The 15,139-nt window shown below is 43.7% G+C and overlaps 1 protein-coding gene across 3 annotated transcripts in view; it reads right to left on the bottom strand.

Moving 5' to 3' along the window:
- Nucleotides 1-7,625: 7,625 nt before the first annotated feature.
- Nucleotides 7,626-15,139, bottom strand: part of CTDSPL (CTD small phosphatase like) — an 82,635-nt gene continuing 75,121 nt past the window's right edge. For all 3 annotated transcript variants that reach the window (XM_080340356.1, XM_080340355.1, XM_080340354.1), the window contains 3 exons: nt 13,814-13,906; nt 12,070-12,255; nt 7,626-8,925 (listed from right to left, as the gene is read on the bottom strand). In XM_080340356.1, coding sequence (XP_080196482.1) covers nt 8,800-8,925; nt 12,070-12,255; nt 13,814-13,906 — 405 coding nt within the window. In that variant the 3' untranslated portion in view covers nt 7,626-8,799. The remainder of the gene's footprint in view (nt 8,926-12,069; nt 12,256-13,813; nt 13,907-15,139) is intronic.

A 15,139-nucleotide genomic window follows, 5' to 3' on the forward strand; every position in this document is an offset into this window, starting at 1 on the left:
TTCTATTCTAATTCTATTCTATTCTATTCTAATTCTATTCTATTCTAATTCTATTCTATTCTATTCTATTCCATTCCATTCCATTCCATTCCATGATTCTCTGGCAGGGAGATGGGATGCAAGGGGGTGTGGATTATGGGTTGTAAAACCACCTTTTTTGCAGCAAACGAGGGTGTTGGGCACATGAAACCAGATGATGCCCCAACCAACAGGAGGATGCAGCCTTCCAAGTGTGGTCCACCCTCCGGCAGATGCTGCATTTCTGGCCTGGCCTCAACGCGCCCCCCCCCCGGCCCGGCCGTGTCCCCATGTCCCCTGCGCTGGCTCGGGGTGTCACCCACGCTCAGCACTTGTTGGTGGGAAGCCGACGAGGCGCAGGGAGCGATGCTGTGTTACGTGCTGGTTCCTTCTTCTTCTCCCCCTCCTTCCTGGACACTCAACACTTGTCCCTGGTTCTCCTGATGTCCTTCAGCCAAACGCCAAACTATTTAAAATGATGTTGCTCGACAAAGAAAGAAGTAGGTTAGCAGCAAAGCTTTTGGAGGAAAAAGGGTTTACCACACTAGGGACGGTGTAAGGACATCATTTTGAACTTAACTACTTGAGAAATACTGATTTCCCGCTTTATTTTTCACGTGTTGAACACGTTCCAGTATTTTAATGGAAGGAAAATAATAACCAGTAACTAAAATGATCACGAATACTTACCTGCTCCGTATTCAGTTGTGGAGACACCTGTTCCTTTGCAAAGGAAACTCAGCGTTCTTCAGGCAAATGAAGAAATTGCCTCTGAAATACTAAGAGAGATTCAGATACTGAAACTGGGGTGATGCTTTTACCTGATATAACGTCTCTTAAACTCCCATTACGACGCCTTTAAAAGCCAACGCTGCACAGCTGCACCATCTCGTGGTGGGACCAAGCCCTGCGTGGCCCAAACCTTTCAAACCTTCATTTTCATAAGATTTTGGTCATGGTTGTATAAAAGCCAAGTGTATCCACCACCAGACCATGTCACAGCTCGGCCCATCACAATCCAGTGCCGCAACATCACCCCAGAGCTCCCGTCCCTTCTGCCTCCTCCTCCTCCTCTCCAAGTCCAACCATTTTCCAACCACAACCATCAACATCCCAAATATTTGTATTTGTATTTTAACAGCTATTCAGCAGCTCAGAGATCAGGAGGGTGAACTATTATTCTGCTGAACCTGCCCTTAACTGAATTATTAAGACATGCTAGAGAGGATTCAGATGAAATCAAAGCCCTGCTCGTTATTTAGAGAAAATACTAAACGGGAGATGAAGGGTCCAAACACTCACACTTATAATGTGATTTTCCTAAGAAAAACACACATGAGAATGTCAAGACTTTTGTATTTCTGTGGGCTGATCTGCTACCTTGTTTTCCCGAAAATAAGACAGGGTCTTATATTAATTTTTGCTCCAAAAGATGCTTCCTTTTTTACATGGACACTATTTAAATTGACTTTATGAACTGTAACTAGGGCTTATTTTTGGAGTAGGGCTTATATTCCGAGCAGCCTCAAAAATCCTGAAAAATCATGGTAGGGCTTATTTTCGGAGTGGGGCTTATTTTCAGGGAAACAGGGTAGCATGTGCTTAATTTCTATCACGCTTCTTCAGTGCAATATTTCCTTACATGCTGCTGTCTGCAGAACCAACTCGGGGATGTATCAGACAAAAAGCAGCTTCACATGTTCACCTGGAGCCAATTTGAGTTCCCCAGTTCCCTCCAGTCTGCTCAGGGTATAAATGTGTGACCACAGACTGGTTGTCACTGGTGAAGCCAAGACCAGCATCAGGTCACCTGCTCAGAAGCACCACGAATGGATGAGACATCTCCAAGTGCTGCGGATGCCTCTGTAGCCTGGTAGAACATGCAGCGATGTGCCCCCCAGTCCAAAAATCAGCCCCCCGTACCTGTGCAAACCCAGGGCAGCGAGTGAGGGATCAACCTTCTCCTTCACAGGGTGCCCTGGAATGCAATATGAAGAGACTAAAACAGGGTTGGATGGGAAGCCCCACCAGCCTGCATCGTGTTTTCTCCCAGCACCTCAATTCTACCCCAAATCCAGGATCTTTCTCCTAGAATCAAAATGTCCTGAGCTGGAAGGGACCCACAAGGACCATCGAGTGCAACTCCTGTCTCCGCACAGGACAACCCCAAAATTCACACCATCTCCTTTATTGTCTCTGGCTCTGCTACAGGTTTCAGTGGCTTTAGAAGCTGCGCGATTGTTTAATTCATATCTCAGCAGGTTAACAAAACAAGGATGGGAACTGAACCTCCCTGCCAAATATGCTGTAGGAAAGAGCCCTTGATGCTGAGCAGCCAACGCTTTAATCTTTATTAAAGCCCAGGAATGGAGCAAGCAGAACTTTCTGGCCTGATGCTATAAAGACTTTGGGTGAAATACTGTGGGGAAAAGCAAAGAGAACAGCATGTGGAGGGAGAGCGGGGTTTCTGGGTTGGACCTCAACTATACGCATTATCAGACATGGGTTCCACTTAAATTTGAGTAGAAACTTCTTCTCGGTGAGGGTGTCAGAGCCTGGCCCAGGCTGCCCAGGGGGGTTGTGGAGTCTCCTTCTGTGCAGACATTCCAACTTGCCTGGACACCTTCCTGTGTAACCTCATCTGGGTGTTCCTGCTCCATGGGGGGATTGCACTGGATGAGATTTCCAGGGCCCTTCCAATCCCTGACATTCTGGGATTCTGTGAGAGGATGAAAAGAAAACCAACACAGTTTATCGTCCAACTGAATCAAAGCATGAAAAATAAAATAAAATCCATTACATCGTAAAGAAATTTGGTTTTCATCACAAAAGCTCATTAAAATCTGACAAAGAAAACGACCCGTTGTCACTCCTCCAACAACCCTTTGAGTGCAACATTTACCGAAACACTGGGAGCTCAGACGGGGTGTATGTTGCATTTGGATGGCCAAACCCACCAACCCTCATTCCCAGGGAGGAAGGTGGTTCTCCAAGGGGGTGACACGTTTCTGGTTTCAGTGGTGGCTCCTCTGGTCGCCTTCATGCGGCATCAGCCTCATCCCATGTGACAGCTCAGGCTGGCGGGACCAGCTGCGTCTTGTTTCTTTGTCCAGTGTTTTCCTGCCATCTCCATCCCGACCAAATGCGTCCACATCACTGAATTCAAAGGGTTGCAGAATTAAATGATGCCGGTCACACAGAGCGGTGGGAGGGACGGGGGCGGCACAGGGACACAGCTGAACCGACGCAGCCCTCACCGCCAAAATTCAGTTCGCTGCCGATTTAAGTGATGACAAACTCCAATCTATTGAAATCGCTGTTTGGGAAGGTGTGTAACTGCAGATGCAGACCTACCGTAGCGAGTCAAATCGATCTCTAATAAGCCGGAGGTGTTAGCGTACGGCCTGTGCTTCAGAAACGCTGATTAACGAGGCACCGGGCAATTAACAGGACAAGCTGCTCCTCAGCACAGCTCGAGAAGCCTTCAAACAAAACACGCCTGGCAGCTGTTCAAGTTGGGAGTGTGCCAACCTGTCCCAAGCAATCTATTACCCTAAAGATCGCTTGTTTTCCAGCAGAACCAGCCAGGAGAACTTTGCCGCGTCTCCTGTAGCACAGCTGGATGGGGTGGACATCTGGATGGAGAAGGTCGCTCACCACATCTGCTGGAACAGCCCCGTCCCACCTCGCAGGGAATTCCAGAGCGGTTGCATTTCCTTCCGAGTCAGAACACAATGAGAAAAGGGGGAAAAACAACTAGTGGAAGGCGTAGAGGTGCATTTATAGACTGTGGGTTTGCAAACGCTTTCAATCAGCTGGGATGGAACAACAGGGTCTTTCTCAGCGCTATAAATGAGCTGGTTGCGGAATTTCGAAACGCTTGTTTTACTGAAAGGCGTCTTTATGCTCAGGAGCTGCTACGGAGATTGGTAAAATAATAATCATTTTAAAAAAATTAAAAACCACCAAGCTACCAGTATAATATGAAGGCAGTCTGGTCATTCCAACACATAACAGAAATAACTAACAATATTCTTCATTGCAACTGATGTGCTGTCCTGAGCCAGTTGCTTATTCTAGCAGGTTTTCTGCTCCTAATAATACATGGCTTTTGATAAAAAATGAGGCTCTTAAATCTTACTGAAAAAAAGTCCCCAAAATAGACTTTCCAAGCAAATAAAGTGTTTCATTCAGATATCCGTTGGGATACGGCAGCGATGTTAAGAACAGCCATTCAAGCCGCCCTTCGCAATGGAGTCACAGAGCTCTGAGACTCGACCAAACCATCGCATGATCTCATCGCAGGGATCTAAAGAGCCGGAACATCTGCCCGAGTCGCCGTCGATATACGGAGCCGAGTTCAGCAGCAGTTCATCTGCTCTGTTTGCAAAGCAGGTGGGCAATAAGAACCCTATAAATGACTTGAACAAAGCGGAAAGCGCAACAGAGATGGGTGGTTTTACTACGTATCATCAACGGGAATAAAACCCCTGTCAAATTGTAACTAAAAGTGGAGAAGTGTGGAAATTAGTGGTTTTTTTTCCCAGAGAAGTATTACATGCACAAGTAACTATATTGTTAAAAGTTGGTTTTTATTTGTGACAGTAAAGAAACCATTCAATACCTGATTGACAACACTTCTCTCTCCTGAAAACACTCACATGGTATCGGCAGCGTTTCTCAAGTATCGCCGGATTGTTCATTGCATTAAAGTGTAAACAGCTCCATTAGAAAAAAGAAGAAGAAAAGACACATTTCCATTGCTTACTCCTCTGTAAAGTTCCCAAGAGAGCTTTAACAAGAAAGAAAAAGTCAGCTGGAGTTTTACAATACAATGTGAAACAGCAAACGGACAGCTGCTCTTGCATAGTTAGCCCAGAGATTCTCAAGCAATTGCCCCCCCCAGGTCTCACCTGCCCCCCGCGCCCAAAATCATCACAGCACCTTGGAAATCAGAGGCACAAACTGGGTTCTGTTGTACAAATAGGGCTGTGCGGTACTGTGGTTTATTAGTTTAAAAAGAATCCGTCAAACATAGGATTACGTGTTTGTCAATTATAGAGCTACAAGTTATTATTTCTCCCCTTTTTTTATACACTGAAATGTCAAAAGCTGCAATATCAGCACACGCCAGTGTCATTTCGATACTTTTATTGTCCCCAACCAGTCTAATCAAAATCACGCTGTGATCAAGTGATTGCACACACCGATAACCAAACCTCCTCAGGTGTCGAGTCGCTTCCACGTATAACTTCGCTGTCTAAAAAAGGATTAAAAGGGCAAACCAAAGAGACAAATTCTTCTTTGCAAAGCTTCCTAAATTAACACAGCAACTACATTTGCTCCCGTCCTCCGTCCGGCCCCTGCCGCGATTCCTGGGGGTGAACAAATATTCTGTGCACAGCCCTAGTTTACAAATGGCAATTTAATCGGTAACACTTCAGTTGGATTTCAAAGAATCGGAGGCATTCTGCCTTACAGTTTAATTTAAAAATACCTATACAGGCAAAAAACCTTTGTTAACCCGACATATAAAGGACAACGGAACTTCAGGCCAGGCAGCGTTTCTGTAGCTGAACCCAATGACCAACTTGTGTAATATGCAGAAATAGGATGGAACCCGGGGTTTATAAGAGCCCCGGGACCCACAGGCATGAGCTGCACTTCAAAAGATGCAAAAGATTTAGGATAGAAGTAGTTTTTGTTTCCTCTGTTTTAATTCTTAAAAATCTCGTACTTCAAACACAATCAAATACCCGTATTGCGCATTTTCCAAACGTTCCGCTCATTACCTGACGCCACGGACAGAGCTCTATTGCTTTGTTAACATCCAGACACTCTATATATACAGCGTATGTATATCCATGCAAACCTAACACCTGAAATTTCAAGTACGATGATAAGTATCAGAATAAACAACAGTTCGATCCCTTTGGCCAAATCTGAAGAGCCAGGGAAGGCCCAACCTGACTGGAGATCGTCCCAAGTTTGATATCAATGGGAACGAGTTAATAAAAAAAGAATCAGAAGTGATAAAAAATACTCTTAAGACACCGGGAAAGATCAAAACTGTAAAGTTTCTCACCTTTGTATTGTCACCAAGTGTCATTTTAATGCTGTACTAAGTTAAAATAAGGGATTTGGGTTGAAATCTGTGGAGTTCAGGAGTCAAAATAAACGGTCCAGGACAAGTTGTGCAGAACACCGTTCTTTCCAGAATCTGGTGCAGAAGTTCAGTTGTCCATTCTATGCGGATTTTAGAACAATACAAGACACTTTAATAATCAACATTCATTCACAGACTTAAGGCAACTGGTTCATGAAATCGCTGCTTTCAGAAATGCAAACGAATGACACGGATCCTCTCACGTACAACGGGTCACAACCGGCAAATGACAACGTCTCGGCGGGGTTAATTATTGTCTAATTGGAAGATTGTTTGGTCTAACGCTAGCGAGAAAAAGTCTTTGAGTTTTCTTCAGCCATTCCCACCATACCTGCACATCTAACTAGGACCTGAATTCTTCCCTGCAAACTGCGCTGGAGGCCTCGAAGCGACAAACGCAGTTGAAAATACTGCTCAGAGAACAACTTTTTGGCAGCTTACAGTTTCATTACTCTCCAAGTCAAATACAAAATTAAACCATCTTCAACTGAAAATAAACGTTAATGAACCCGAATCCATACGTCCTTTTTTTTTTTTTACTTTTTTTTTTCTTTTTTTTTGTTTTAAAGAACATAGGATTTTCTTCTTAATCTGACAGTTTTGTTGTGGCACAGAGTTATACAGTACTAAGGTTAATGCCAACCGGTAAGAAAACAGAGCGGCGATGCCACCGCCCCTCGGCGCCACAGCTGGCGCACAGCTGGGACACAGCTGGCCCGCAAGGGGACCAGCTTATACCGCACCCACGACAACCTACTCACTGCCTGCCCTTCTATGAATTGATTTGTTAAGCTGCTTCACCAAGGTTTAGGACGAGGTTGACGACCCAAGTCCATCGCAATGATTTTTCTTTTCATTATTGTTTCCGAGTCGTCGAGACTTTTCGAGAAACATATAAAAGGCGAAGTGGATTTATTGGTTCGAAATTTGGCACCGGGGTAATTAGAAGCACCAACTACTTCATTTAGCCTTCTAATCGCATGGCTGTGATTTTTTACGTTGGTAGATTTCTGGTGCGGGTAATAATTAAAAGGTGACACTGGAAAGGGAATGAAAAATAAACGTGCCTTGTGCTTTAAAGGCTTAAAAATGTAACAGTTATTATTTCACAAGGGTACCTGTGACACTACAGACGATGCTAAGCAGGTTCTCAGATTGAGATGAGGCTTATTCAACTCCAAAGCCACAGGACCAATTTTAGGCCAGGCTTGTCACTTCTGCCTTTCTAGCAAGACTTGATTAAGCTCCTGATCTGTACCTCATGCCTTGGGGAAGAAGAAATACGAATCAGAGAGGTGGGAAAAATACTTCTTGCATTGTTATATAGCAAAGAAAGGACTAATTTTCCTAATTGAAAACCAAAATATTAACAAATCCTTTCCAGGTCACCTTTAACTGAGTTCTCGGCTATATCAGATTCCATGGGGTTAATACCCAGGGGTGGGTTATGAAGCCTGCGTTTTATTTATTGCCCAAGTTTGCAGCTTACAGAGAATGTTTCATAGCACAGGCACAGTGGCAAAAACAGTATAACAGCCGATGGTCAACTCCATTTGGTGAGGATACAGTAGCAGCAATTAAAAGAAAGAAGTACTCCAAACAGCTCCATACAGATCCAGCTTACCCAGATGGGGTTTCTTTTTTTTAAGAAAAGCATCTTAAACTAATAAATAGATCTCATTCTCCCAAGATAATGGTTTTCTGAAAACAAGAGGCATGGCAGTTGTGCGTAAGCGGAGACAACAGAACTTGATCTGTCTAGAAGAAAAGGTGCTTTAGATCTATTCGCCACCTGATTTTCCCAATTCCATCGTTCCCTAATACTCAACCAACTGCAGATATGTTCAAAACTGTGCCCAAAAAGAAAATCACATCAGTGAAACAACCGCGTAATTAACCCAAATCACCCCTCCCACAAACGCTTCAACCTTCTGAGCATGACAAAATGTAATTACAACTTAATGTCATTGTGGAAACAGGAACCCAGCATCTTTGTTTTAACTTTTTCCTTTGTTATATATTACAGTGCTCTATAAAATTTTTTTTCCTTTTTCCTTTTAAAGCATTTAGACAATACAAGACTAAAAGATGTCTGGAAATACGTCTTATACAAAAATGAATTTTTATCTTAAAATAACATTCAAAAAGGCACTTCATTCGGTAAGAAAAAATTCAGAGTCAGGTCAACTGCTCTAAGCAGGGGGTAGAATTGTCTGCATAGTGGGAGGGGAAGAAAGGGAGAGAAATTCAACTGCTGAAATACAAGCTTCTTTTTTTTTTGGCATGTTTTAAGAAAAGCTCATCCAGTAAAAGATGTCCGTTTATGAAATTCATTAAAAGAGTTCTGTTTAAAATAGCTTTTTTGTGGTTTTTTTGTTGTTTTTTTGTTTTCCTTTTAAAAAAGTAGTCTGAACACATGACCTTAGGAGTCAGGCTTCTGAAGGCTTAATAGCATCACTCGTGATTGTCCTTTGTGTCCAATGTAACGGGAAGATCAAGAGTAGCACTTCTGAGCGGGGTGACCTCCCCAAAGCTTAACATTTGAAAGGGCTGAAAAGGATGGAGATGCCTCGAGGAACTGCGAGCTGGCAGCAGAAGTCAGTCCAAGTTCAGGGCTACCTGTTGCAGAGTTTATGGAGCATACTGTAAACTTCTTCCTCTTTGCTTAGTCCTTCAAAGAAAGGAATAAGATCTAGCAGCTCTGTGTCTGTCATGTCATCAAACCAGGACTGCACAGGCACCTGAAACAAAGCAGCCAAGGGGTATTAAGGTGACTTTATGGAGGGAAGAACGTGTGAGTTTTGCCCGTGTAGGTGGCCTGTAATTCTCACCGCGATCACAGTGAGGCAAATTACTAGTAATTAGCATTTTCTACAACTGCCCAAAAGGAGGTTGGAGCGTGGAAGGGGTTGGTCTCTTCTCCTGAGTAACAAGCCATAGGACAAGAGGAAATGGCCCCAAGTCGCACCAGGGGAGGTTCAGACTGGATATTAGGAAAAAATTACTCATGGAAAGTGCTGTCGGGCATTGGAACAGGCTGCCCAGGGCAGTGGTGGAGTCACCATCCCTGGGGGGGTTTAAAAGATGTACAGACGAGGCTCTTAGGGCCATGATTTAGTGCTAGATTTAGGTTATGGTTGGTCTTGATGGACTTGAGGATCTCTTCCAACCAAAATGATTCTGTGGTTCATGTGGAGCAGGAGGTTCTAGTCCACATTTTCTAGTATGCAACACCAACCCCAAATCCAACTGTAAAAGAGCTGTCGTGACCTTCTATAAATCCACGTAACCTACATGGCCAACACTGGAGAGCTCAACTTGCTCTGCCTCGGTACTCAGAACAGACTGGAAGGAAGATACAGGTTATAGAATCATGGAACAGTTTGGGTTGGAAGGGACCTCCAAAGCTCATCCAGTGCCACCCCTTCCCTGAGCAGGGACATCTTCACCAGCTCAGGTTGCTCAGAGTCCCGTCCAGCCTGGCCTGGGATGTCTCCAGGGATGGTTCATCCACCACCTCTCTGGCCAACCTGGGACAGTGTTTCACCACCCTCAGTATCAAAAATTTCTTCATGTCCAGCCTGAATCTCCCCTCCTTTAGTTTAAAACATCACCCCTTGTCCTATCACAACAGGCCCTGCTAAAAAGTCTGTCCCCATCTTTCCTACAGGCCCCTTTTAAGCACTGAAAGGCCACAACAAGGTCTCCCCAGAGCTTCTCTCCTCCAGCTGAACACCAACACTTTATTTACAGGCAGGTCTTTTTTTCCCCTGCTATTATCAGTGTGAGTCACTAAACACAGACATGCAGCCACAGCCCCTCCTGGCACGAGGCTGCGCAGGAAATATTTCAACAGTGAGTACAGCACAGTTCTCCAATTAGGGCGGGTTCAGAAAATAATGAATATATTAATGCTTCTTAAATATGTGGGCTGGATTTGGGGAAAGAGCTCATGTATCTTCACTATGGAAGTACACTGAGGCCTTTTAAAGACCATCTTGGATCTTGTTACAAGCTCTGGTTTCTGCAGAGCCTCAAATATCAGTTCGCTAACAGCACTTTTCTAGACATGATTAAACCGCTCTGACAAGGTTCCTAATTTCATCTCCCAAATTTCTACAGCTCATTATTTTCTTGGCACTGAATTCCAAGGTACCGAGTGATGATCTGGATCAGGTTTTTAATTTTAACCGTGACCATAAATTAGTGCTGCAGGTCCTGGTTATTACAAATAGCAACTTTAAACAATGTGTGGCACCAACCATTTAAAAGCTGATTGATGCAACATAAGTAGCTCATGTTAAAAAAAACCACTATTCCAGAGACAGAATGATGCAAACCAGTGTTTCTGATACAAATTTCCTATGTTAACGTGAACAGTTCACAAAAAAGGCAGCCTAAAAACATCAAAGAAAGGGTTGCACAGCCTGGCTGGTTAAAAGTCGGTAGATCTAAGGCGAGTTCCAGCTTGCTGTGCTGGCAGCTACAGAACAGATGTGAACATCTGTACCGATGGCAGCAACGGATGGAGCACAGGCTGGAGCATTCACAGCTCTGGAGCTGATACGAGATACAGTCAAAATGCTCACTGCTCCTAATTGTTGTCCCTTGAAGTATCGTTGCCTGCCTTTTATTCTTAAAATGTGATGAACTTATCAACTAACATTTCTGAATATGAAGCGAGTTATCACAAAAATACTTAAAAGTAGAAGCGTAACAACACAACAGGATCTTGATTTTTTCCTTCCCATTCGCCATGAACACAAAACTCAAATAGTAACCAGTACAGCATTAATTATCTCGTCTAATAAAATACCTTCATTCAAACAACGAAAAAAGATGGAGTACCAAAAAAAGCAGTTTGAGTGAACATCCTTTTTGTAATTACCGTGCCAAAGAAAATCTCTGTTGGAGGGCAGCTTCAGTTTTTAGAGCTCAGTTAGTTATTGGGGTTCTACACAACTTGGTGTTTCTCAAAACTGACGGAGCAGTGTAGGGAAAAGGGACCTGGGGGTCCTAGGGACAGCAGGATGACCATGAGCCAGCACTGGGCCCTTGTGGCCAGGAAGGCCAATGGTACCTGGGGTGGGTTAGAAGGGGGTGGTCAGTAGGTCAGAGAGGTTCTCCTGCCTCTCTGCTCTGCCCTGGGGAGACCACACATGGAATATTGTGTCCAGTTGTGGCCCCTCAGTTCCAGCAGGACAGGGAACTGCTGCAGAGAGTCCAGCGCAGGGCAACAAAGATGCTGAAGGGAGTGGAGCATCTCCCGTGTGAGGAAAGGCTGAGGGAGCTGGGGCTCTGGAGCTGGACAAGAGGAGACTGAGGGGTGACCTCAGTAATGTTTACAAATATATAAAGGGTGAGTGTCAGGAGGATGGAGCCAGGCTCTTCTCGGTGACAACCAATGATAGGACAAGGGGTAATGGGTTCAAACAGGAACACAAGAGGTTCCACTTAAATATGAGAAGAAACTCCTTCCCAATGAGGGTGGCAGAGCCTGGCCCAGGCTGCTCAGGGAGGTTGTGGAGTCTCCTTCTCTGCAGACATTCCAACCCGCCTGGACACCTTCCTGTGTAACCTCATCTGGGTGTTCCTGCTCCATGGGGGGATTGCACTGGATGAGCTTTCCAGGTCCCTTCCAACCCCTGACATTCTGTGATTCTGTGACTTCACGCCAAACTCTAAAAGTAGGTGAACAGTCACGCCTGTCAACATCAGTTTGCCCTTGTCCTTCACCATTCCACAGTGAATATCAGAACCTACCTGCAGTCTAAGAAAATGCATAAACTAACACAGTCACCGCTCTGAAAAGCTATTTTCTGAATCAGAAAATCTGGTCAAGGACCAGAAAGATGACGTTACGCTTGAGCACTAAGAATACTTACTGCATTTTCAGGATGGAAGATGTAAGATGCAGGAGAATTATCTACTATAATAACTTTACTCAGCTCACGTCCCAGTCGACTCAGATCCTTCACGTAATTTCCTCGGTGGAAAACACAGGATTCTCTAAAGAGTCTTGCCCTGAACACACCCCAGCGATCCAGCAAGTCGGCTACTGGGTCTGCATACTTAAAAATAGAAGTTAGGAACATGACGTTAGCAACAGGCAGATAAGGCGAACTCGCAGATCTATACAAAGAAGGGACACACAATAATTTCAGATCAAAACACCCTTTCTTCGTTTTCTTCCCTGCTTCTTGTTAATTAACTCACATGCCTGCAAACCCGAGGTGATTAACAGACAGATAACTACGGAACGTTAACTTGCACTCTAATGTTTTCCGTGATTTATCAATTAAGTTTTACACTTAGGGCCAACTAATAATTACCCCAGGAGTTACCTAGAAGTTGATGGATCCAGAGATCTCACCTGACATTACCCTAAAACCAGCCAGCGCTAACAGAAAACCCATATGAAGCCACTTCCACAGCTGATTCATCTTCATATGCCTTTGAAGATAAACTGCACGGAGGGCACCTGCGGCTTTTTCAAACGATGCCCTTGGAGCGACTGGGTCAGGAAGAATCTTAAGGTTGCCAAATTGCATAATTGGGCCATAAAAGATCAAAGATGTATGTTATTAGGAAAAATACCAATGTGCGATACTGGGAGATTCTCATTTTATATAAGAAGATGATACTTTCAGTGAGACACAGCTTAGAATCCAGCAATTGAAATAAACTGTCCAAGGAATAGTATCCAAATAAGCCATGAAATCACCATGAAAACGGTAGTTATAACTTATGCTTGAAGGATATATTTTATATATATATATTTTTAAACTGAAAAACAAAACTGATGTTGAAATCAATCATCTTTTGACTATGAAACCACTAGACATCGAACTACAGTCTGAAATTGCTCCATTATTTGGGATTTTCACAATGTGACTGAACAGAATATGGCCAACAGTGCATGGAAGAATCCTCTGAAGAGGCAGCTCTACAGATCTAAACATGGTCCTGTCCCCTTCCACCATCTCTATAACTAGGTTGGAGTAAAAGATGGCTACGCTAGAGCGTTATTTAGAAATAATCAATACAGTTTTACAAACAAGACACCACAAATACAAAACACTGATAAAAAACCCCAAAGAACTGAAGATGTCGACTACTGCAACGTCTACCACAAAACTACCTACGAGGTACTAGTGCTACCGGAGGGCACAAAATATTCCTGTTGATGTTTTAAAGCTTTAGGAAACATCTGATTTTCTAACTTGAGATTCCACAAAAACCCACGTGTTCCAAATTTTGAGATGCAGTAAATTTCTGATAGCGATCAACGCAGGGTTATTTTATTTCATGCCCAGCTTTAATACACGGCTTTACTCGCAAGCTATTTGTTCTAATTTCTCACTATAACCATGGTAACTTGTCAGCCTTTCATATTGGCATTATGAGCAATGCATGGAGGCTACATTATGAGCCAAGCCCATATGTGATGGTGTTACCATGGAAACACTTACCACACACTAGCAGACAAAAGTACACACTGTCAGACAAAGAAGCAGAAAAGAAGGGGAAAAAATTAAGATAGTACCAAGTGTGGAAATAATTATCCATAGAAAACCCAGCCAAAAGTCCAGTGACCAGCACCGTGAAGGGGTGAATGGAGGAACAAACCTTGGCTAGACTGGCTGTGAAGAGAACACATTCAAAGAGCTCTCCCATCCTTTGAAGAAACTCATCCACATGTGGTCGTTTCAACACATAAACCTGGAATGACAGTGACAATTTGGGTCAAACGGTGTTTAAAGCAAAAGGAAAAACACATTAAAAAAAACAACTTAGAACACCTCCTGTAATGCTAACACTGGAAGAGACAAAAGTTAGCGTGGAAAGAGTTCAGATGGAATGCTAAAAGGCAAAAATATAGCATATACGAGATAAAAGTAGACATCCAGTAATGAGAAATTTGAATGCACAAGCTGCCAAGCCCCGCGCTGATTATGCTACAGCATCACCTGGAGTGACGCTGCTTGAAAAACCTCATTAAAGGCGAAGAGAGACAGTGGGGCTGCTCAAGAAGAGGATTCAGATGTCACAACCAGAGCGGTTTTGGTGCTGGGATCCTCAGTCCTGCCGAGCTCTACCGAAGGAATAAATCAATCTGATGCAACCTCCATGCTGACAGCAATTGCACAATAGGGAACTGTTTTCTTCCTGGGGCTAATTCTTTCATTTTTCCAATTCCAGGTGCGAAGCACCGTAGCTCGTTATGGATAATTATTAATAGTGTGGCTCTGCAGCGAGCTTTCACCAAAAATCTTCACGGAATGTGCAGCAAAAGCTGCTTTCTAAATGCGGTGGTGAGGTCTCCAGTGTATTTTACTGTGACCTTACCGTAAAGACGGGAAATACCCAGGATTTCTCTGGAGCAGCTTTGCTTTCTGCAACGTTATCTTGCCTTTTTGCACCGCCAACACGCAGCTCCTGTCAACAACCTGATTAATAAAGGTTGGAGCCTCCTCGCTTCTCTTTTCAGAGCGAGTAAGATGATTTGCATGTGCAAAAAAACCCACCGAGATAAGAGAATTGCAGCTTGGGAAGCTGACAAGCAGCTCACAATACACCGGGAAGCCAAAGAGGGGAGTCTGCTTGAAAAAGTATTTATCTGTTTTGTTTGCGCTCAGATTAAAAGTTGGAGAGAAAACACTGGTGGCGTTTTATCTTCGGCGCTTGGCAAATAATCCTTAATGCTGGAAATTTCAAGGCTGAATACAGGGAGGAATGATGCAATTGCAAGAATTTCTGTCTTTGATATGTTGAGCTAGATTAATTGTATGTGTTTTAGGAGATTCAGGTTAATAAAGAGGTAACAAACACGAGGCACCCAGAGAAAAAGCCTGAAGGAGAAATATATGGAAATAGCAGCTTGGACTGAAGTGTAACAAATAAAGCCTTTAGCAAAACGAGAACTAATAGGGACTTGAAATTGAAAACCTAAAG

The sequence above is a fragment of the Nesoenas mayeri genome, assembly GCF_963082525.1.
Source record: "Nesoenas mayeri genome assembly, chromosome: 2".
Lineage (NCBI taxonomy): Eukaryota > Metazoa > Chordata > Aves > Columbiformes > Columbidae > Nesoenas > Nesoenas mayeri.